The sequence below is a fragment of the Dipodomys spectabilis genome, unplaced genomic scaffold (genome assembly GCF_019054845.1).
Source record: "Dipodomys spectabilis isolate Male_0828 unplaced genomic scaffold, ASM1905484v1 ptg000089l, whole genome shotgun sequence".
Taxonomy (NCBI): Eukaryota; Metazoa; Chordata; class Mammalia; order Rodentia; family Heteromyidae; genus Dipodomys; species Dipodomys spectabilis.
In genome coordinates, this window is record NW_024870766.1 from 7,318,505 (window position 1) to 7,339,957 (window position 21,453).

At 39.5% G+C, this 21,453-nt stretch overlaps 1 protein-coding gene across 4 annotated transcripts in view; it reads left to right on the plus strand.

Moving 5' to 3' along the window:
- The first annotated feature begins 610 nt into the window (after positions 1 to 610).
- Positions 611 to 21,453, plus strand: part of LOC122111906 (phosphatidylcholine translocator ABCB4) — a 62,698-nt gene continuing 41,855 nt past the window's right edge. For 3 of the 4 annotated variants that reach the window (XM_042684706.1, XM_042684707.1, XM_042684709.1), the window contains exons 1-9: positions 611 to 691; positions 889 to 974; positions 3,840 to 3,894; positions 7,515 to 7,665; positions 13,545 to 13,602; positions 14,932 to 15,123; positions 16,848 to 17,019; positions 18,205 to 18,329; positions 21,055 to 21,226. In XM_042684706.1, the coding sequence (XP_042540640.1) occupies positions 895 to 974; positions 3,840 to 3,894; positions 7,515 to 7,665; positions 13,545 to 13,602; positions 14,932 to 15,123; positions 16,848 to 17,019; positions 18,205 to 18,329; positions 21,055 to 21,226 (1,005 nt within the window). In that variant the 5' untranslated portion in view covers positions 611 to 691; positions 889 to 894. Of the gene's footprint in view, positions 692 to 888; positions 975 to 3,839; positions 3,895 to 7,514; positions 7,666 to 13,544; positions 13,603 to 14,931; positions 15,124 to 16,847; positions 17,020 to 18,204; positions 18,330 to 21,054; positions 21,227 to 21,453 lie in introns of those variants that run through there. The other variant, XM_042684708.1, reaches the window with a different exon arrangement.

Consider the following 21,453-nt stretch of genomic DNA (forward strand, 5'->3'; position numbering starts at 1 on the left):
CCTTTGAAGCCCTGAAGTTGCATGTCTCCAATACCAAGGGTACCCAGTGTGGCTGGGTGGACGAGCCCGGCCGGTCCTGGCTAGCTCTCACATCCCTGGAGTTGGCTGGATTTGGTACCATGGACCAGAACAGAGGATACAGGAGGGCATGTGTGTGGGACAAGCCCAGTGCTTTCTGTCCCGCCTCTGCGAGTCCCTGGTGGTTGAGGGTCTGGAAACTGTCGCCCACGTGGGCTCGCAAAGATCACTGGGCGCGCAGGCAGTGTGACTGTGCCCAGCAGGGGCTCAGATGACCAGCCAGGCGGGACTAAGCTCACTGGCGGCCCCGGGCTGGTCGCAGGCTTATCGGCCCAGCTGGGGCATTCGGGCCGCGGCTGGCAGTGGGCCCAGGTGGGCGGCTGCCCAGGCGTGCGCCCCTGGCGGCGAGGGCGGCGCTCGGAGCCGCGGTGCGCTCCAGGCCGGCCTGCTGGAGCGAGCCCGGCGGGCGGGCGGGCCGGAGCTGCCCCCGCCCGGAGGGTCCGGACCCTCGCCCCCGCGGTGGCGGGCGGGGGGGGAGGCGTCGCTGGGACCCGACGCGTTTGGGGTGGGGGGGGGGGGGAGGCGGGGACGAAGCCCAGCGAGCAAAGTCCAGGTCTCCAGGTCGCAGCAGCAGCAGCAGCAGCTCTGCCCCCAGAGAGGAGCGAGGTCCGAGGTGAGGGAGGCCGCAGCGGGGGACGCCGGGGCCCGCGGGGCGAAGGGCGGCCGCAGCGGGATGTGCCTCCCCCCGGGGTGGGCCTCAGACCTGGGCCCCGAGCTGGGGACGCCTCGGGAGGGTACGTGAGGAAATGGTGGTCCTCCCCTAAGTCCCTCGGACCGGCACTGGGACCTGAGCTTGTGGTTTCTCCCCAGGCGGAGATGGATGTAGAGGCAGCAAGGAACGGAACCGCCCGGCGCTCCAGAGCAGCGGAGGGCGACTTTGAACTGGGCAGCCCCAGGTACATCTCCGGAAGCACCTGCTTCTCCGTGACACCGGACTCGCCAGAGCCAAGTTCAGTCCTGGAAAGACGTTTATGGGGGGGAAAGTCTGTCCTTTTGATCCCGTTGCGCTTTGAGAAGCGTCTTCGGAAGGGCTTGTCTGAGATGCTGACCTTGGAGCAGAAGTGTGAAGTGGCCTCGAGGAATGTCACCCAGGCTCTGTCTTTTGTTTTTGGTTTTTGTTGTTGTTTTTGGAACATTTTCAGAGAAGAGGAAGAAGCTGTCTTTAAAAGTGCTCCCTTCCCTCTCCGCAGGGGTCATCCTATGGCTGTAGATACTGTATACTATTCTTTGTCCCACACAACTGTCCCTTAGACAATTTTCATCGCCCATCATCAAATTATTCATTCTCACAGACATCTACTGCTGATAGTTGTGCTTTTAACAAGGGTAGAGAAGCACTAACACCTCTCCTCCACTTATTTCTCTTCCTTCTTGTTTCATCCTTTCCCTTCTCCCTCCAGTAGGCTAGTTCCATATTTCTTCTCTCTGGGTGGTAAGGTAGGAGGGGGAACTTGATTAGTGTCAGCACGATTCTTCCCTAACCCGTGTTTCCAAGTCAGTCATTGTTCATGAGAATGGTGTCTCTCTCTCCAGGCCTGGCTCTGGCTCTGGTTTTGACTCCCTAGCCCTTGTTACAGGCACATTATAGGCTTCAACACAGACAGAAGGCCCCAGTTAGTGGTGTGTGTGGGAGTAATGAGTCATTTTTTGTCTTTATCCTCAAATAGTTTATGAGGCTAGTATAGTTCATGCCAGGCTACCCAGAGTTGTGTCATGAGTTGTCACCCAGAGAGACAAATTTATCAGGTTCTGTAGTTGCTCCTCAAGCTGCAAGTGGCCTGATTAGTTAACTGAAAATATGCCTATCTGATGCTTAAACTGAAGCATTATTTTAGTCTTAATTTTTTTGGACAGTGACATTGCTCTCTTTCTTCTGAGAACCATGGTATTTATTCCCAGAAAACATCATTATTGCCATACAGAATTGGGAGGAAAAAAATGGAAGGATTGTATTATTTCTCATTTTTTAAAATGTGGCTTTCATCCGCTGGAAATTTAGGATCAGAACCATTGGGGAATCTATAAATAGATGGCATTTGCATGAACAAGGCTATTTATGTGTTGCACTGGCTGAACATTTGATGAGGGTAAAAAGGAGCTGTCCCTGCAAAAGGTGGAAGATCCTCCAGAGCCCAGGCAGGCCCTCGGAGTGGAACTCAGCCTTCTGTTGAAAAGAAGAAAAAAGCTAAAAAGGGAAGTACAGGAAGTTACAAATAACTTAGACTGTAAGGTAATGCAATTAAATACAGTGAGATGAAGTTTTCAACAGTAGGCAAGGATTATACATTCAAAGTAAGCTCATGTTTCTGGTTCTTTAATGTGTTTACTGATGGGCAGTCATCTAGTCATTGTGATATTTATTTTATATAATTTGGGATTGACTCTTATATTGCCAAGGACAATTGTGTGTGTGGTGTTAGCTTACTGATGGTTACGTGCTATGAGAAAAGCTCCTAGTTTTATTGAATTTCAGGACCTACCTATTATTGCCTTGGCAGGGATAGAACAAATGAGTTCTTCAGCTTTATATGGTCCACTAGCTGAATTTCCCCACCCTTGATTCTATTTGGATAAATATATCTTAGTTAAAAGGAATAGCTATCCTTATGGAGTTTACAGTTTGTATAGAGATCAAACGTGAATAATATACATGCTAACTAAGCAAACAATTGGTTGTTAGTAGGAAATCAGAAGTGTCCATCATAAGTTCTTAGCAATTTTAACTAGAGTGGTTGAGTTGGCCTTTATTTTGAAGGCAGTATTTGAACAAAGATTATCAAGAAATGAGAGGAGAGAGAAGAGCAAGTCTGTGAAGGGAGATCCTTTTTGGCAGGGATGACATAATAAAAGACCCTCTGATGGAAACATGTTTGGTGTGTTCACAAGACCACAGAAAGGCCAGTGTGGCCAGAGCACAGGAAATATGGTCAGAAGGGAATAAGGAAATGGAGCATCCGGGGCTGGAGAGGCCAAACATAAAGACTTTTTTTTACTTTCACCCTGAGAAAAATGAGAATCTTTGTGATTTTAGCAGAAAAATAACATAGGAGCTGAGTTTTTAAGTTATGGCTGCTAGATGCAGATAGACTGAAGGGGGGGCAGGTGAAAGTGAGGAGACCAGACTGGTTCTGGGGATCACAAGAAAATGCAAACCTTTTTTTTTTTTTTTGTCGGTTGTGGGGCTTGAACTCTGGGCCTCGGCACTTTCTCTCAGCTCTGCAGCTCAAGGCTAGTGCTCTACTACTTGAGCCACAGCACCACTTCCAGCTTTTTCTGCTTATGTGGTGCTGAGGAATCTATCCCAGGGCCTCATGCATGCAAGGCAAGCACTCTACCACTGAGCTACCTTCCCAGCCCCTGCAAAACATTTCCTAACAGCACTCTCCATAATTTTTAGAAAAGTAGTCTTCACTAATTTTAGATCAACCTGAATTTTTTAAAGAAAACATGACTTAATTGTCCTGGCAAGCATTGTGAATGTATTCACACTTCACCTGCTGGCAAGCACTGTGAATGTATTCACACTTCACCTGCTAGCAGGCTCTTTGAGGCAGGTAACCATTTCTCGTCATCCATAGATCCTTGTAGTACCTTGGACAGTTACCCTTGTATGGGTGGCTATCTTGTACTACTGGTTAAATTGGATACTTTTACTGATGGTGGACATCACATTTTGAATTTAAAAATATTATAGTTACCTATTAGAACTCTTTAAGTATGTGGGAACCATTTCCTAACAGTTATATATAAATATTTTACAGCAATCAAGACAGGAAAAAAACAAAGAAAGTGAATTTGATTGGACCATTAGCACTGGTAAGTTTGGATAAATCCTACTTTTCATTCAGAGTTGGGGTTTTGAATTACTAGTGAGAGGGCAAGTACTTTAAGATTGTGTATAAGCAGTGATTGCTGTCCCTGCTGTACCTTTTGGTTTCTTGAACACAATGGCCAAGATCCCAAGATGGATGATAAAAGGGTCAGAGGGTATCTGGCTGAGACACAGGCAGAAATTAAAAATATGAAATATGAGCCAGGTGCTGGTGGCTCATGCCCCTAATCCTAGCTACTCAAGAGGATGAGATCTGAGGATCACACTTCAAAGTCAGCCTGGGCAGCAAAGTCTGTGAGACTCTATCTTCAATGAAGTAACTAACTCAAAATGCCAGAAGTAGAGTTCTGAATCAAGTGGTAGACCACTAACCTTAAGCAAAAGAAACTTAGGAACAGCACCCAGACCCTGAGTTCAAGCCCCAAGACCAACACAGGCACACACAAGTGCATGTGCACATACACACACACACACACACACACACACACACACACACACACACAATGCTCAGTGTGTTGGTTGCAATGTGGACTCTCTCCAGTTTCAGGAAACACATCCCCGCTTTGTTTCACACTTCCATGCCCCCAAATCTCCAAGTTATCTTCAGTAAGCTTCCTTAAAGAAGATATTTTAAAATAAGAAATCTATGTTCACATTTGATTTCCAGGAAAGTTGATTAAACATAGAATATCTCTTAGGAATTCTGATTCTTCTTTAGACCATTTTTCATGTTTAATACTGGTTAATACTGGTATGTTTAATACATATTTTTGGAAGAAGTCTAATATAGTTTTATTTTCTTCTCTATTTTTTTGGGGTGGGAGTACTAGGGTTTGAACTGAGAGCTTTGCACCTGGGTGTTTGTTTTTTGTTTGTTTGCTTCCTGCTTTAGTTATTTTTCAAGTAGCCTCTTTGTAAGGGCTGGCATTAGATTATGTTCCTTCTACCTAACTCTCCTGTGAAGTTGACATCACAGGTGCACACCACTTCATTGGTCTTACTGATTAAGAAGAGGTCCCACTGACTCTTTGCTCAGATTGGCCTCACACTATAATCCTCTCAATTTACCATCAAAGTAGCTGGGATTACAGATGTGAGTCCCACAACTGGCCTAAACTGTTTTTCATTTGTAATGTCTCAGAGAGGCAGCCAAGAAAGTGTTTGTCTACTTTTGATTAATGCAATGTGTTTCAAAGTGACAGTCTTTATTTACTATCAAATAAATTAGAATTAAATTAGTTGAAATGCCCAACACAGTAAGTAAATGTAAAAAGACACCAACATATCTACTATTGCACATTTCTTAGGCCACTACAAAGCCTATATCCATTCTCTTCTTCCTTGTTTTAAATGTTCAATAGAGTAAAAGTATTTTAATTTAGTGCCATGGAAAATATACTGTTTGTAAACAAAATCTTGTTATTATACAAAATTTTTAAATCTTTTTCCTGTAGAAAAGATATTACTACATGCACACCATAACACAGAAATTTTCATTTACAGTTAGGTTTTAATTTAAGTTGAAATTAAATTTAATCTTCATTCTACCTATCAAGATATGTGTGCATTTATAAATGTCCTGAAAGATTTTATGACAAAGCTATGCAATCATAAAATTTAGAAATATATTGATTTTTTAAATCACTGAAGACACATCTAGGTTTACTGAAGATGTAGCCTTAGAAACTGATTTGGTTAGTTTGCAAAACACTAAATCTGTCCTCAATATCATGTAAGGGTCACTGAAGACAGCCATACATGACAGCCTGACTCTATGCTTAGAGCAACGGCTGATAGAACTAAGTGCTATATCCCCTTTCTTTGAAGCCACTAAAAATGAGCCTTGGGGACATTGTTCCCTTTTATGGCAAGTTTTCGAGTCCTTCCCCATTTTCTCTTGATTTTACCTGCTCCCTTTGTTTCATTCTCTGTCTGGCTCAGACCCTTGTCTCTTTTGGAACTCTTTTGTCCTATGTGATTGATGATGGAATTTGACCCTAGGCCCAAGGTGAACTTTTGGAACTCTTTGAGAACAATTTGCTCACATACTCAGTTTCTACCATGAACTTCCAGATTCAGACTCACCTGGGTATTGACCCAATGTGACTCAGCTTTAACTTTCAAAGATGCCATTCCACCATCCTGACTCATTCTTCATTCTCCTGAGAACTATTGTCTCCAAAAGTGGACAATAGTGGGGGGGGGGGAGGGAGAGAGGGGGTGTGGGGGGAATAGGCAGAGTAAAGGATTCAAAAACTAAAAAGAAATGCAAAAACTGAAAGCATAAATTAAAAAAAAAGATTTAGACTGATAGGCAGAAAGAGTCATGAGAATCAAAAATGTTGAAGAAGCAAGGCACTGGTGGTACAACCTGTCATTCTAGCTACTCAAAAGGCTAAGATCTGAGGATCAAAATTCAAAGCTAACCCCAGCAGGAAAGTTCATGAGACACTTATCTCCAACTAGCCACTAGAAAACCAGAATTGGTGCTGTGGCTTAAAGTGCTAGCACACTAGCCTTGAGTGAAAAAACTCAGAGACAGTACCCAGGTCCTAAATTCAAGCCCCACAACTGACACAAAAACAAAAACAACAAAAAAATGTTGAGGATGCCAGGCGCTGGTGACTCATGCCTGTAACCCTAGTTACTCAGGAGGCTGAGATCTGGGGATGATGGTTCAAAGCCAGCGCAGGAAGGAAAGTTTGGGACTCTTAATCTCCACTTAACCATCAAAAGACCCAGAAGTGGATATTTGGCTCAAGTGGCAAAACACATCTAGTCATCTTGCTATTCTAAGCCATTCTCCTGTCCTCCTTCATTTTTCTCTCTTGTCTTCAACATTCTACATGAGCATCCTCTCCATGAGTAAGTCCTCAAATCCCACAGGTTCCCAACAATGGCAACTTTGTTGCTCTTCTAATTTCCCCTTCTAAAGTCAGAGTGCTGCCAGGTTTAATTCTCCCTTTGAATACTCTGAATTCTGTGTGTGTGTGTGTGTGTGTGTGTGTGTGTGTGTGTGTGTGTGTGTGTGTGTGTATAAATGAATATATTAATGTCTGCCTCTAGATGCTCTTCATTACTATGCTCAGAAATTCTGAAAGATCCAACAGTATTTCATAATAAAACCAAACCTTTATCCTTTCTTTTTTTTGGAGGGGGGTAGTCGTGGGGGCTGAATTCTGGGCCTGGGTGCTGTCCCTCAGCTCTTCAGCTCAAGGGTAGGGCTCTACCACTTGAGCCACAGCACTACTTCCAGCTTTTTCTGCTTATGTGGTATTGAGGAATCGAACCTAAGGCCACAGGCATGCAAGGCAAGCATTCTACCACTGAGTTACCTTCCCAGCCCTTATCCTTTCTTATTATATTGAAATCATTCACCTAAATCAAATATTAAATGAAACAAGGTTGAATTATTCACAAAAATACCAAATAGAATCATGAAATTAATTTGTTAATGATTTAAATTGGAAATATCTTTCTAATGTATTCATTTGCAAACAAATGGTGCTGACATTAGATGAAATTGCATGGTGGAAAAAGATATTCCACTTAACAAACTAAGTAAGTTTTATTTTATTTCCTTTTTTTTTTTTTTTTTTTTTAGTTCCGATACTCTGACTGGCAAGACAAATTATTTATGTTCCTGGGCACCATCATGGCCATAGCTCATGGATCAGGTCTTCCCCTTATGATGATAGTATTTGGAGAAATGACTGATAAATTTGTTAATAATGCTGGAAATTTCTCCTTGCCAGGTAAGCAATTCTGGATTTTTCAAAATGTGATATTTATGTAGCTGGGTAAAAGATTAGAAATTTATTTTTAATATTCACTATCTACTTGTTGATTGACTGTGAATGATTTTTAAATAGAACTGTAACAGTTGTAAGATGTCAAGAGAAATCTTTCTTTACTCATTAAAGTGTTAGGAAATACATGTATCCTTTACAAGAATGCATATGTATGTCTGTACACAGGAAACTTAGAATAAAACAGGGAAGTCATTCTCCATGAGAACAAAGAAACTGAAAATATATTAGACAATATTTCTTAGCTATGCTCACTTGTTTCTGCATGCTAATTTTTTCTCTTGTACTTTTCTTCTATAAAAAATTACATGTGTTTTCTATTTTTTAGACATAAATTGTATCTAATCAGTCAGATAGATTAGAGTTTGATATGCTGAATGGATCAGAGGAATTTCTTCAAAGGACTATAATTACTGAAGTGCCAAAACAGTCTCATTAGTGATTGTCATTGTTTTCCTATTGTCAAATTGAAAGCGAAGCTTTGCATTGCTTTTGCCAAGCTTTAGGGTTCTGATTCTCCAAGACCTTGAAGCCAGAGGCTGGAGAAAACTGAGTGAAGCCTTATTGGTCCATTAGTGGTAGAACTAAATCAAACCTGATCAAGGGAAGGCAAGATTCATTGCAAAGATAACAGGAAAGTGACTCATCATTCAGATAGCATTCTAAGAGTTTTAGTGCTCCCTGATTGAGAACTGCATGTTTAGTTGTCGTTGTTGGGTGATAGTAAAGCATCCTTTCATTGCATTACTATGTGCTAGGTCCTGTGTTAATCCCTATACAGACACTATTTCTTTTGACATTTGTAATAACAATCCTGTATAATAAGTGATAGTATTATTTGTGATATATAAAGAAACAAAGACTTGGAAAGAATAACTTGTTTGTGGGAAAATTTGAGGTCAATATTTAAACCCAGATTTTTCTACCATCCCAACCATGACTGTGACACACACACACACACACACATATATATAGATAGATAGAGATATATAGTGTCGCACGCATGCATACACACACATACACACACACAGCCTCATGCTTTCTTTAGAAAAAAATACGTTTGAAAAGCTTTCCTGTAGGCGTCTTAAACTTTACCAGTGACTAAAACCGTAAGACAAGCACTGTACAGATGAAATTGAAATAAGACAAGATAGTTTAAAAATCATTTACTAAGTAGGGGAAAAAGAATACTTTCCTTTGTTGTCCTTTTACTTCTTAGAATATCTACATCTACTCACTATTAATTTTCTATGTATTACATATTAATTATAGATGGGCCAGGGTGATGCCCATAATGAAACACATAAAATTTGATTTACACTTAGGGTTAAAAAAACAGATTAATGGATAATAGATAAATAAAATGTGACATATATATATATATATATATATATATATACACACACACACAATGGGCTATTATTTATCCTTTTAAAGGAAGGAAATTCTATTAAACTAGTAAAGATAAAATAAAAACTAAGTATAAAAATACAATAGTCAATAAAAGAAAATAGTACACAATTCCACTTATGTGTTATCTTGAGTAGGTGAATTAATAGAAACAGGAAGACAAATGCTAACTACCAGGGATCGGAGGAAGAGGGAAATGGGGAGCTGTTACTTGAGCATAGTTTCAATTTGTCAAGATGATTCTAAGTTCAAAAGAGCTAAGTGCAAACTGCTCCTGCCTGAAACCCTACTACTTGGGAAGCTGAGATCTGGATGATTGTGGTTTCAGGCCAAGCAGTCATACTTGAAACCTCTACTCAACCAGTAGTTGGGGGCAATGGCATGCACCTATCCTCCCAGCTGGGTAAGGGGATGAGATTGGGAAGATCATAGTTTTAGGCTTCCCAGGCAGACAAGTTCATCCAATGGAAAGAAAGTAAGCACAGTGTATATCATGTATATCACCCCAGCCACAATGAGAAGCCTAAAATATGCTGATCATATTCCAGGCACAAGCCTGGTGAGGAAGCAAAGCCCTGTCTCAAAAATAAGTAGGCAAAAAAGAGCTAGAGGCATGGTTCCGCAGTAAAGTGTCTGCCCAGCAAGGATAAGATCCTAAGTAAAACCCTAGTCCAGAAAAAAATATTTTTAAATACAGTTAAAATGGTAAACTTTTTGACAAATGGACTTTTATCACAACTAAGAATTTTAGCAGGACTGGTGTTGAGCTCAGGGCTTTGTGCTTGCTAGGTAGCAGTTTGGGCCCTGACACCAGACCTTTTTTACTTTTAGTTATTTTTCAAATAGGGTCTTATATTTTTGCTGGGGAACAGCCTCAGATGGTGATCCTCTTATATATTTCTCCTTCATAGCTGGGATGACAGGCACCTGCCACTACATCCTTACGTGATTATGTGTTGAGATAGGGCCTGGCTAATTTTTGCCTGGGCTGGCATCCTACTGTGATCCTCCTGATTCTACCTCCAGAATAGCTGGATTACAGTGTATGCCTCTATGGCCAACAAAATTTACAAATAAAAAAATCAGATTAAGACAAAGCAACTCGACTCATGTACCATAAGTTAATTTGCTTTCAGAATTTTCATGGTCCTGTTTTTGCTTTTCCAACCACCAGAATAATTCCACAATTTACTTACTTGGAGCAGCTTTTTTTCTTGTTGGTTATTATGCAATTGAATAGCTTTAAAGCTGGACATATCAAGCAGGTCCTGTATGCTATGCCCAGGGCCAAACTCAAGGTCTCCCTGGGGAACACACAAGCAGTGTTTGCTGGAGTGATAAATTCCAGAGAGTTGCCAACTCAGTCTGTGTCGTCTTCAAATTAGAAACACTCTGGTACATGATACCTGGTTCTCTATCACCACATTGCCATTAAGCCTGGAGGTCTGGAATAGGAAGCCCCTCAAATGTTGTATTTCCAATATTCATTCTTTTGTAGTTTTTGGAAATAGTATCATCATATCTCTTTGGAAAACATGAAATCTTTAAGAGATACTCACTCTAAATTCAGTTAAGGTTTATTCAAACTCATGGGGGGCAGGAAAGAGAGTTGTTAATTGAGGTCCTAGCTCATCAAATAGAAGTGATTTTTACTGAGTCTGTTCTTTAGAATTGTTGGATTCTTGACTTGCATAGAAGCCAAGTGAGAATGGAATGTTAGAAGGAAAGGTTTAAATTACAAGAGGATGTAGACAATGACTTACTGTGAATACAATAAGCCCATCCTTGTCATCAGAATGAAGCTACTCCTTGACAGAGCTTTCCCTCACAATGATTCAGTTGTGCAGAAACTATTTTGTGCAAAATATTTTGTATCCAAAACCTTAAGGATAGAGTGAGAGAAAACAGTTCATCTGCAGAACATCAAAGAACTTGTTATCTTTTATGCCAAGTCTGTTGGCAAGTAATAATCTAGAAGATTCTGTGGGAAAATTGCCCTGCTCCAGCATGTACTTGGTATTGCCTTGTGGTTGGGGGGACAAGGTGTATTTGATCCCCAAGTTTCATTCATCTACATAGTGCCTGAACTCCTACCACTTCATTATTTTGTGCTGAATATATAGAACTCTATATGATTTTAAAATTGGTCCAAAACAGTATTGATTTATCTCCTCATAGCTAATCCCAAATGTAGGTCCTTATTACTCACATCTCCATTCACCAAGCGTGTGAACATAGGACGTTGAATTAATCTCTCCTCCTTACTCTTCTCGTTTTTGAAAGGTAATTGTGTATATATTATCAAATTGGTGATTTATGTAAAGTATCTACAATATAATAAATGATCAGAGGAAAACTAAGAGCTTGGAAATGAAATAAACAGTGTAAGATCAGGACCCAGAGGCCCAAAGGTAATTTAAGTTTTAAATAAATCTGGCCTATCTCACATTGGAAGAAGATAAGGAGGTTACACTGAATTCAGAAAACATGACCCCCAGGTCATTTACACATGATAAAGCAACAAGGCAAATCATTTTCCCACCCAGTGTCCTGGTAAATGGGGAAATACCAACCTTGGGTGTGTTTCATCTATAATGTTGTGTTGATATTTTATCCTACCATTTCCTGAGTGTAGTAACCAATAAACGGTTTCCTCTTTTTCATTTTGTGATTTTTAAACAGTGAAAACAAGTGGTTTTTAGACAAGCAGTATGTATGGTGGTTTTTAGACAAGCAGTATGTATGGTGGTTTTTAGACAAGCAGTATGTATGGTGGTCTTTGATCATAGGACACACAAGCTGGGCTGACCTTCAGCTCTGCCACCCACTAGCCTTGTGACTTGGGATAAGTTTCTCTCTTCCTCAGTTTTCTCTGAGAAGCTGAAGAAGTTCCTTTCTTCTTTAAAATGAGGAAAAGTGAGGAAAGGAGTGGGTAGGGGAGGGATAAGAATGCGGAAGGAGGTGGCATTCTACTCATAAACTCCTTTGTTAAATGGCAACCCCTTTGTACAATTACTTAAAGTTAATAAAAATGTTTTAACTGAGGTCTTATAAAATAGTCCTATCTTATATACATCTGAAGTGAACTCGTATGTTCACATTCAGAGCAGAGCCTGGTGTGTGGTAAATTTCAATGCATTTTAGCTATTAATAAAATATAAAGTGGAGTGTGGGGCACACACCTGTAACCCCAGCACTTGAGAGGCTAAATCAGGAGGATCATGACTAAGGCCAGCGTGAGTTACACAGCTAGATCCTGTCTCAAAACAAACAAGGAAATATAGCAATATTTTTTAAATGAAAACATGAGAACTAGGAAAGGCTCTCTGTTATTATCAAATTAGCTCAAATTAGTAGAAAATCTGTTCCCTTTTGCTTTAAATATATCTGAATTTAATACTCCTAGTAAACAAGGTATAGAATGTAGAAGTGGACATTGCCCATGACCCATTGACTTCTCTTTGAGCAACTTAATTATCTTCTCTGTCATTAATTTTTTCAATGAACATCATTTGGCCTTTCTCTTGCCTATGTTGTAAGGAAGTATATAAGAGAAAAAGGAAAACATAAAAATGTACAGATGAGGGCTGGGAAGGTGGCTCAGTGGTAGAGCGCTTGCCTTGCATGTCTGAGGCCCTGGGTTCGATTCCTCAGCACCACATAAGCAAAAAGAAAAAAGCCGGAAGTAGCGCTGTGGCTCAAGTGGTAGGGCACTAGCCTTGAGCTGAAGAGCTGAGGGACAGTGCTCAGGCCCAGAGTTCAGGCCCCACAACCGGACCAAAAAACAACAACAACAACAAAACGTACAGATGAGTATTTGTAAAGTATTTTGAGCCACCAAAAAAAAGTGTCCATTAAATCTTAGGTTTTCCATTTCCATCGTTTCTTTTTGATTTTTCTGTCCTCTGTATTTGTCACTTCCCTGCTCCTCTGCTCTTGGTCGTCCCCTCTGTTCTGTTTTAGGAAGTTGCTTTACTGAAGGCCAGGGAGTGCTAGGAAAGGAAAGCCTGGGAGAGCTCATTTACCTAGGCCTGCCATGTGCTCTACCTAAAACTCTTGGGTCCTGTGCTTCATTAAAGTGAAAAGTGTGTGCGTATGCATGAGTTTGGAGAAAGAGAGAATTTCCTTAGAGAAAATTATAGTATTTTTATATATTCTTTACATATTTCTTTATTATAATTTTCAAGTAGGTATACAGAAGAGATGCAATTCAACATATCAGTTTTATGAGCACAATAATCGATCAGTGTCACTCCTTTTATAATTCTCCCTCATTTCTCTGAACTCTACCCATGCCGCGTATTTCTATATTTTGCTGTTTTATATATAGTTCATGTATTTACACAGTTGATTCTTAAATTTTAAAGTCTGGCAATATGTCTTCAACCTTTATTTTTCTTGTTTGTTTTATCTAGTGAATTTTTCACTGTCAATGCTAAATCCAGGCAGAATTCTGGAAGAAGAAATGACTAGGTATATGAACATTTATGTGTATGTATATATGTGTGTGTATGAATGAATGACAAATTCTTTTTAACATTTCACTGAAAAATGATCTTGAACCATGGAGTTGTAAAAGTATACATAGAACACTTGTAATCTTTGCTCATAGCCACCTCTCCTCATTTGTGTCCTAAGCTTCATTTCAATAAAATTACATACATCAAGCCCTTCACTTCAGGGTGACTCTTAGGAATAAAGGTATTTTCCTATGTAGTCATTGTGCAGTTATCAGCATAAGTAAATCCTAAGATCTAGACTGTCATCTGTATTGTAATTTTATTATTTGAACCAACAGAGTCCTTTATGGCATTCCCTCCCCCTTCAGTCTTCCTAATAGAAGCCACAAAAGCCTGTAACATGATGTTTATATCAGTTAACTTTGCTGATTAAAATGAGGACTGTCTGCCTGTTGAATTAAACCTGAAAGGTGGCTATCTGGAAACAGTTTGGAACATTAGATTAAAAGTGTGTTTGAAATAAGGAAACTCGTGGGGGAGTGTGATAGAGAGTGTGAGACTGAAAGTATTGAAACTATTTTTAAAGATAAATTTTAGTTATGTGGTTAAGTTTTCATACCAAATTGATGTGAATTCATGTATATTTTAAAATATCTTTAAGCTATAAAACATGCAGAGGTTTTGTATAAAAATATTATAGAAGCTGGCAGCTCACACCTGTAATCCTAGCTATCTGAGGATCTGAGGATCAATGTGAAACCAGCCAACTCGGCAACGTCTGTGAGAGACTTATCTCTGATTAGGCACCAAAAAGCTGAAAGTAGAACCAGGGCTCAAGTGGTAAGAGTCCTAGCCTTGAACAAATAAGCTCGGGGACAGTTCCCAGGCCTTGAGTTCAAGTCCTAGGATAGGCACAAAAAAAGTGTGGAGAGGATTACACTGAGAACCATTTTATTGGCTCTGTTTGCTCCCTTATTTTTAGTATGTGATTAGTTGTAAACTTTTTCAGGACAAGATATGAATCTAGGATACAATCCTGTAAGATGAGTCAAATAACATATTGACATCAGTTTAAAATGAACTGCACCAATTTTTGCCATTAACCACAACAGTGTATCTACTTTCATCAAGGACAGTTCAAGTACATAGATTTGCCATCCTCGTGAGCTCACCATCTTGTCATTTATAAAGAGAACAAAGTCAAAGTGTATTTGTTACAGTGTCCTTCATAGTCTTTGTGAAGCTTATTATTATGCTGCTTAATTTCCAATCCTGAAATAACCCTTCAGAAAGAGATGAACAAAAGATGGCATTGAAAAGAACCTTTTCAATTATTTTCCAGGTATGCCTACTACTATTCAGGATTAGGGGCTGGAGTTCTTGTTGCTGCCTATGTACAAGTTTCATTTTGGACTTTGGCAGCTGGCCGACAGATTAAGAAAATTAGGCAAAAGTTTTTTCACGCAATTCTACGACAGGAAATAAGCTGGTTTGACATCAACAGCACCACTGAACTCAATACGCGACTAACCGAGTGAGTTACTGTTAATATCACATTCTGATTAAGAAATGAAGCACTATGTGAACATTTGTCAAGGAAAGGAAGATTTTTTTTATTGGAACTTCTTCAGAAATGGAAAATTTGTCTAAAGTTAGAGCTTCTAGTACGTAAATACAGTAAATAATGCACATTCAGCATAGTGTCATGTTTGCATGTAAATGCTCACTATTCAAATTAATTCAAGAGATTGGGGGCATGACTTAGTTGGTAGGGTGGGAGACAATGAGCAAAACTGTCAGGTACTGATGAGCCAGATAACGTACTGAAAAATTGTTTCCTGTGGCAGATTCAGTTTCCCACATGTCAGTGTTTCATTAAGGGAAGGAAGATTTTAAACATTAGAATTTTACCAGATTAAGTGTATGACATAAATTGGAGATATAACAGGAAGTTTTCCATCTCTGTTAGTCCTTTCTTTAGTTATGTATTAGGTTTGTTGGAGGACTTGTGTATAGATTTTATGCTTATTTGTTTTTCATGGAGCTTACTATAGTATCTGTCAGGTATTAGACCTTCAATAAGATGGTTGAGGGAATTAATAAATGATTGCCTAATTACACAGAGCCTTGCCTTAGTTAGGTGTTGACACTTCTCTTAACCAATCTTTGAAGGCCTATTATATGCCAAGTATTGTTCTACAAGGGGCAGGGATGGGGGCAGGGGGTGGAGGGTGGGCAGGAGGGAAAGGAAATGTGTCTGTTTTTTGGTCTTAGCAGGCCAGCAGGGGGAGATAAAATGCTAAACTTTTCCTGACAGGAAGTTCTGGCAAGAGCAGGGTAAGCAGATGAGATCAAGAAAGGAAGGAAGATCAAGGGGTTCAAAGCTTTAAAGGCCTTAGTGAGGACTGAGTGTTCACTCTGAAAGAAATGGAGGTTTTGAGTTGAGGGGTCACGTTGGTCAGACTTCTATTTTCAGAGGCTCACATGAGTTGCCATGAAAATAGGAGCAAGGGTAGAAGGAAGGAGCTCTTTACTATTACCTCGCTATTTAGGTTGACTACTCCTTGTCTGAAATATTTGGGACCAGAGTGTTTTCAATTTTGGGAGGGTTTTAGATTTTGAACTATTTACATAGACTTTATCAATTGAGAACCTTCTTTCTGAAAAGTTGAAATTTGTTGAGCACCAATGTAATGGTCAAAAAGATGATACATTGAGCATGATGTTGAGCTGTAATCCAAGCTTTCAGGAGGTTGAAGCAGACGGAGGTTGAGGCACAGAGGCCAGCCTGTGTTATATAACAAGAGCCCGTCTAAACACAAAACGACAGCAAACAAAACAACATCAGCAAGGAAACAAATTTTTATATTTTTGGATTAGGAATACTCAATATGCAATTGGAAATGAGACTTGCCTAATAATGTCCTCAATTATTATTGCACAGCTCTTCCTAACTCCTGCTTTTAAACAAATTGATTCATTTGTTCAAAATGTTAATGCTTCTCTAACAATATTAACTAATTTCTTAGTATCAACTTTAATAGAACTAACCTCTTAGAAACCTGAACTAATCCTAACTCTCTTCCTTTGTGCAGAATTCAGGTGGGAAAAGTATCATTCACAAGACTAAGACTCTGAAAGAGGCTTACAGTACTGTGAACATTTTTTTTTATTTGTCTGTATATTTGTTAAATATCTACTTCACCTTTTTAACTGAAGACCTCCTGCCTGTAACCACTTAGGTGTGATCTTTTTTAGTGACATCTCCAAAATCAGTGAAGGAATTGGTGACAAGGTTGGAATATTCTTTCAAGCAATAGCCACGTTTTTTGCAGGATTCATAGTGGGATTCATCAGAGGATGGAAGCTTACCCTTGTGATAATGGCCATTAGCCCTCTCCTGGGGCTCTCTACAGCTGTTTGGGCAAAGGTCTGTGAAACATGAGCATTTTCATGAGGGTTAACCCACCCCATATAAAGTTCTTTTTAATATCCAGAGGGCTGGTACTTGTTCAATGCTAAATATCAGTAGAAACCAGAAATGGGTTGCTCATATGAAGGGAAATAATTTTAATGGACTCAACATGTCAGTTCTAACCTCAACTACAGAGTTTTGAGGACTTTTTGTTCATGTTTTTTAAGAGAGATTTTGTATGTTACTTGTTTGGTTAGATATCTTGGCACAGTAGTTATACACAAGGTATGTTTTTAAGGAGACACAATTTAAACTACAACATGCCTCTGAATTATTTTATACAAATGTAAATTTTTCAGATAAACTTGCTATTTGTCTATCTTCCATTGTTACTCATGAATGCATTGCAATTACGTATATATACACACATACACACATCTTTACTTCAGACAATAATGCAGAGAAATTTTTCTTGTAATATTTGTCCATTCTAGGGTGATGGTTTACTTAATGAACTACTAGGTACTTGTATCTTTTTTGTGTTGCCTCTTGATTCCTTTCAGAAAGCATTTTGTTTAGCTAGCTTATTATTTAGTTGAATGCCCTTGAGTAACTCTAAAGGTATTCTTTTCATGGTAGTTCAAAATCATGATACACTAGGGCTGGGAAGGTGGCTCAGTAGTGGAGTGCTTGCCTTGCATGCATGAGGCCCTGGGTTTGATTCCTCAGCACCACACAGGCAGAAAAAGCCGGAAGTGGCACTGTAACTTAAGTGGTAGAGTGCTAGCCTTGAGCTGAAGAGCTGAGGGACAGGGCCCAAGCCCAGAGTTCAGGCCTCACTACCAACAAAATAAATAAATAAATAAATAAATAAATAAATAAATCATGATACAATAAAGGAAATCTGGGTGAATCTTTTCAAAGAAAAACTTAGGTATGAAAGGTGAGAGAATTGTGTATGGATTTCCTTTTTCTGATTACTTGTGGGGGTGCTGTGGCTAGGTTATCATCCCTAGCCTTTGTGGGGTGGGGGTGGCATGAGCACCATTGGATCTAGTATATGGAGTGCTGTTTGCTTCATGGGTTTGATGTCTGACGAAACATAGAAAGGACGTGGAAACCAAAAGTAGGTTAAGGGACTGCCCAGACTCTTAACTTTCTGCCCATGTGAAAGTCATGACTGTTTCTCTTTCTGTCCAGATTCTCTCTGCATTTAGTGACAGAGAACTAGCTGCGTATGCAAAAGCAGGTGCCGTGGCAGAAGAGGCTCTTGGGGCCATCAGGACCGTGATAGCTTTCGGGGGCCAGAACAAAGAGCTGGAAAGGTCAGGAAGCTTCTTTGTCCACTGGTTCAAAGAACTCTCTTTTATATTTGTTGCTCCTTTGTTTGTGGTATGTGTTTATTCCTTCTCTTTTCTAATATTAACCCTTACATCACTAAGTACAAGTACCTTTTATTGCTGGCTGTGGGGTGATAGCGGCTTCCCTTAGTCTCTTGCATTAAGACTCTTTTGGCAATCTGATGATGCCTAGGGATTTCCTTTCTGGAATCATGTTTATCAGTGCATGAAGCATAGTGTGTTGGGTTATAGAGGATACCACATATATTATTGAGATCATTTATCAAAATGTCTTAATTTTTTTTATTTTTTCACTTCCTTAAAGACCATAAGTTAGAATATAGAAGGAAAAAAGAACCCTGAGGAGATAGGGACCTTTAGGTTGTAGCCCAGGATTTTTTTAGGGCCATAAGAGTCTTCCATAGAACAAAGGAAAGCTTCAAACCAAACAAAAACATTTTATTGAGATACAACTGATACATAAAGACTGGGACCTATTATGTATGTACATCCTGATCCACATGGAGATAATATACATCTATGGGAAAGAATTTCTGCTTTATTTAAATCCATATTTCCTTACAATAACAATAGTCCTTAATATAGTCAAAATATGGGCCGCTAGAAGTATAAGACTCTTGGTATAAGACTCTTGATAATATAGCCCTTTCAAAGAAAAATTCTCTGGAAATTCTCTGATGTTAAAGCAAAGCTTCCCCCAGTCACTTCCATTTCATTTTCTATTTTTCTATTCCTTAACCCCTCTTCCAATCAACATGTTTCTGGTTCTCTAACATCTTCCTTTTCTCTCTCTCACTGCTGCTTGCTGTACACAGTAGTCCACACAGACTATACTAACCCTCAGGTGGACCTCAGGATGTCAGTGTAATCTTGCTGCTCCATTAGCCTTGGTAAGCAAGCCACCTAAGTGAAGGTAATGACGGCATATCCACCGCTGTCACTGGCGCTCTGTGTCACCTTGGGGCAGGTGGAAATCTTTGCTGCACGCACCTGGAGACTTGGCTACACAAGAGAACTTCCAGTCCTGGATGTAGCATGCTGATTATCTTCCCAGAGAAGCAGCTCTGCTCAAAGAATGCAGGGGGGAAAAACTCATAGAAAAGTGCCCTAAAGAGTTGAATGCTTTTAGTAGGTAAAAAGGCAAAATTTTCAAGGGAAGCACACATTTTTAAGAAACTAATGGGAACTAGAGGCATGGCTCAAGTGGTAGAGTACCAGCTATGTGTAAAAAAGCCAAGTAAGAGCGTGAGGGCCTGAATAAAAGCTCTAGTACTGGCACAAAGTAAACATTGAAATAATCATAATTTTAGAGCAAAACCTAAGTTATTTTCTGTCAAACAAAAGACAAAAAAATTAATAAAATTATGCATCATATTTGGTTGAATTGGAAATGAATGGTGTTGCCGGACTCTTTGTTAAAAAAGAAATACACAGTCGGGCCCAGTGGCTCATGCCTGTAAATCCTAGTTACTCAGGAGACTGAGATCTGAGAATTGTGCAAAGCCAGTGTAGGCAGGGAAGCCTGTGAAACTTTTTATCTCTAAATAACCACAAAACATAGAAGTGAAGCTTGCTGAAGTGGTCGAGTGCTAGCCTTGAGCACAAAAATTCAGGGACAGTGCCAGACCCAAGTTCAGACCCCAAAATGGGCACAAACTTTTTAAAAGGAGAGGATAGACTTGTGGAGATGTGAAAATGGCCCTTCTCCCTACATAACTAATATAAGCCAGTAATTTTTTTAATCTTGTAATTTAACAGAATTGTTCTAAAGATTTGTACCTTTATATATAATTGTATAAGTTACTAATACAAATTTGAATTATCATTCAAAAATAGTGATGAGCAAAATTTAGGAAGAAATAATATTCTGATACAATCGTGGTAATAATAACAGGAATTAACAGATTTGTCAGCAATGTACACTTACCTTTATAATTGCCTATGAGCTTCACAATTATTTTACTAAGCAGGCGTTATTAACTCCATTGTTTTAAGAAATGAAACAAAACAAAAACATTAAGAAGAAACACATCCTACAGTGACCACTTAATAACTTAATAACTTGTGCCTAACTTGACAGTCAAAGGTGATATTAATTAAAAGAAAAATCAAGCCAGGCTTGGGGTACCTCAAGCGATTGTAGTCTGGGCTACATAGAAAGATGGTTTCCCAAATAACAGCAACAACAACAACAAAAATCAAAACAAGAAGCCCCAAGTTTCCATATATAAATCTCTGTTCCTCAGACAACAGGGCAATCAAAGGAAGATTTTCCTTTCTCTAGAAAAGAGAAATGCACTAAGTTTAAGAGTCTAGAATAGTATTTGTATTTTGGTGCTATTGTTTGGCTTTTCTTCCTCCTTAATCCTGACTTTTGATGTTGGGCAGGAAGGTGATAGAAACCATTCATATCCTAGGGGTGAGATGTGAATCCTAAAACAGCCACAGGAATTCTGGCTGCCTGGTAGGAACTAAGGGAATTCGAGCCAGGCCAGCAAAGAGCAGGCTTGGATCTGTTCTAGGACAGGCTGATCCTGAATTGAGTCAAGTCCCAGGAAATTGCGTCTCACAAAGGGGTTATTTCCTTGATGGCTTTGTACCACAAACCTCCAACTACACAGGAGGTGAATACAACTCACATAATAAATTGTTATTTTTCTTATAACATTTCCCCCTCATTTTCTGGTAGGTATCAGAAACATTTAGAAAATGCCAAACAAATTGGAATTAAAAAAGCTATTTCAACAAACATTTCCATGGGCATTGCCTTCCTGTTAATATACGCGTCCTATGCACTGGCCTTCTGGTATGGATCCACCCTAGTTATATCAAAAGAATATACTATTGGAAATGCAATGACAGTAAGTAATTTTCCTAATATTTGTGAAGAATATGACATCATTATTCTCCATCTACCTTGTCTTTCTTTTCATACTCCTCCTTTTGGGAGAGGAACCATTTTCTTAGGTTTTTGACTTTCAGTTCATCTTTGCTATCCTGTGGACAGAGCTGGCTTTCTGAAACATAGAAGTCATCATTAGGAGTGGGGGTAAAACAATACCGAGTTTAGACCACTGGAGGAACTCAT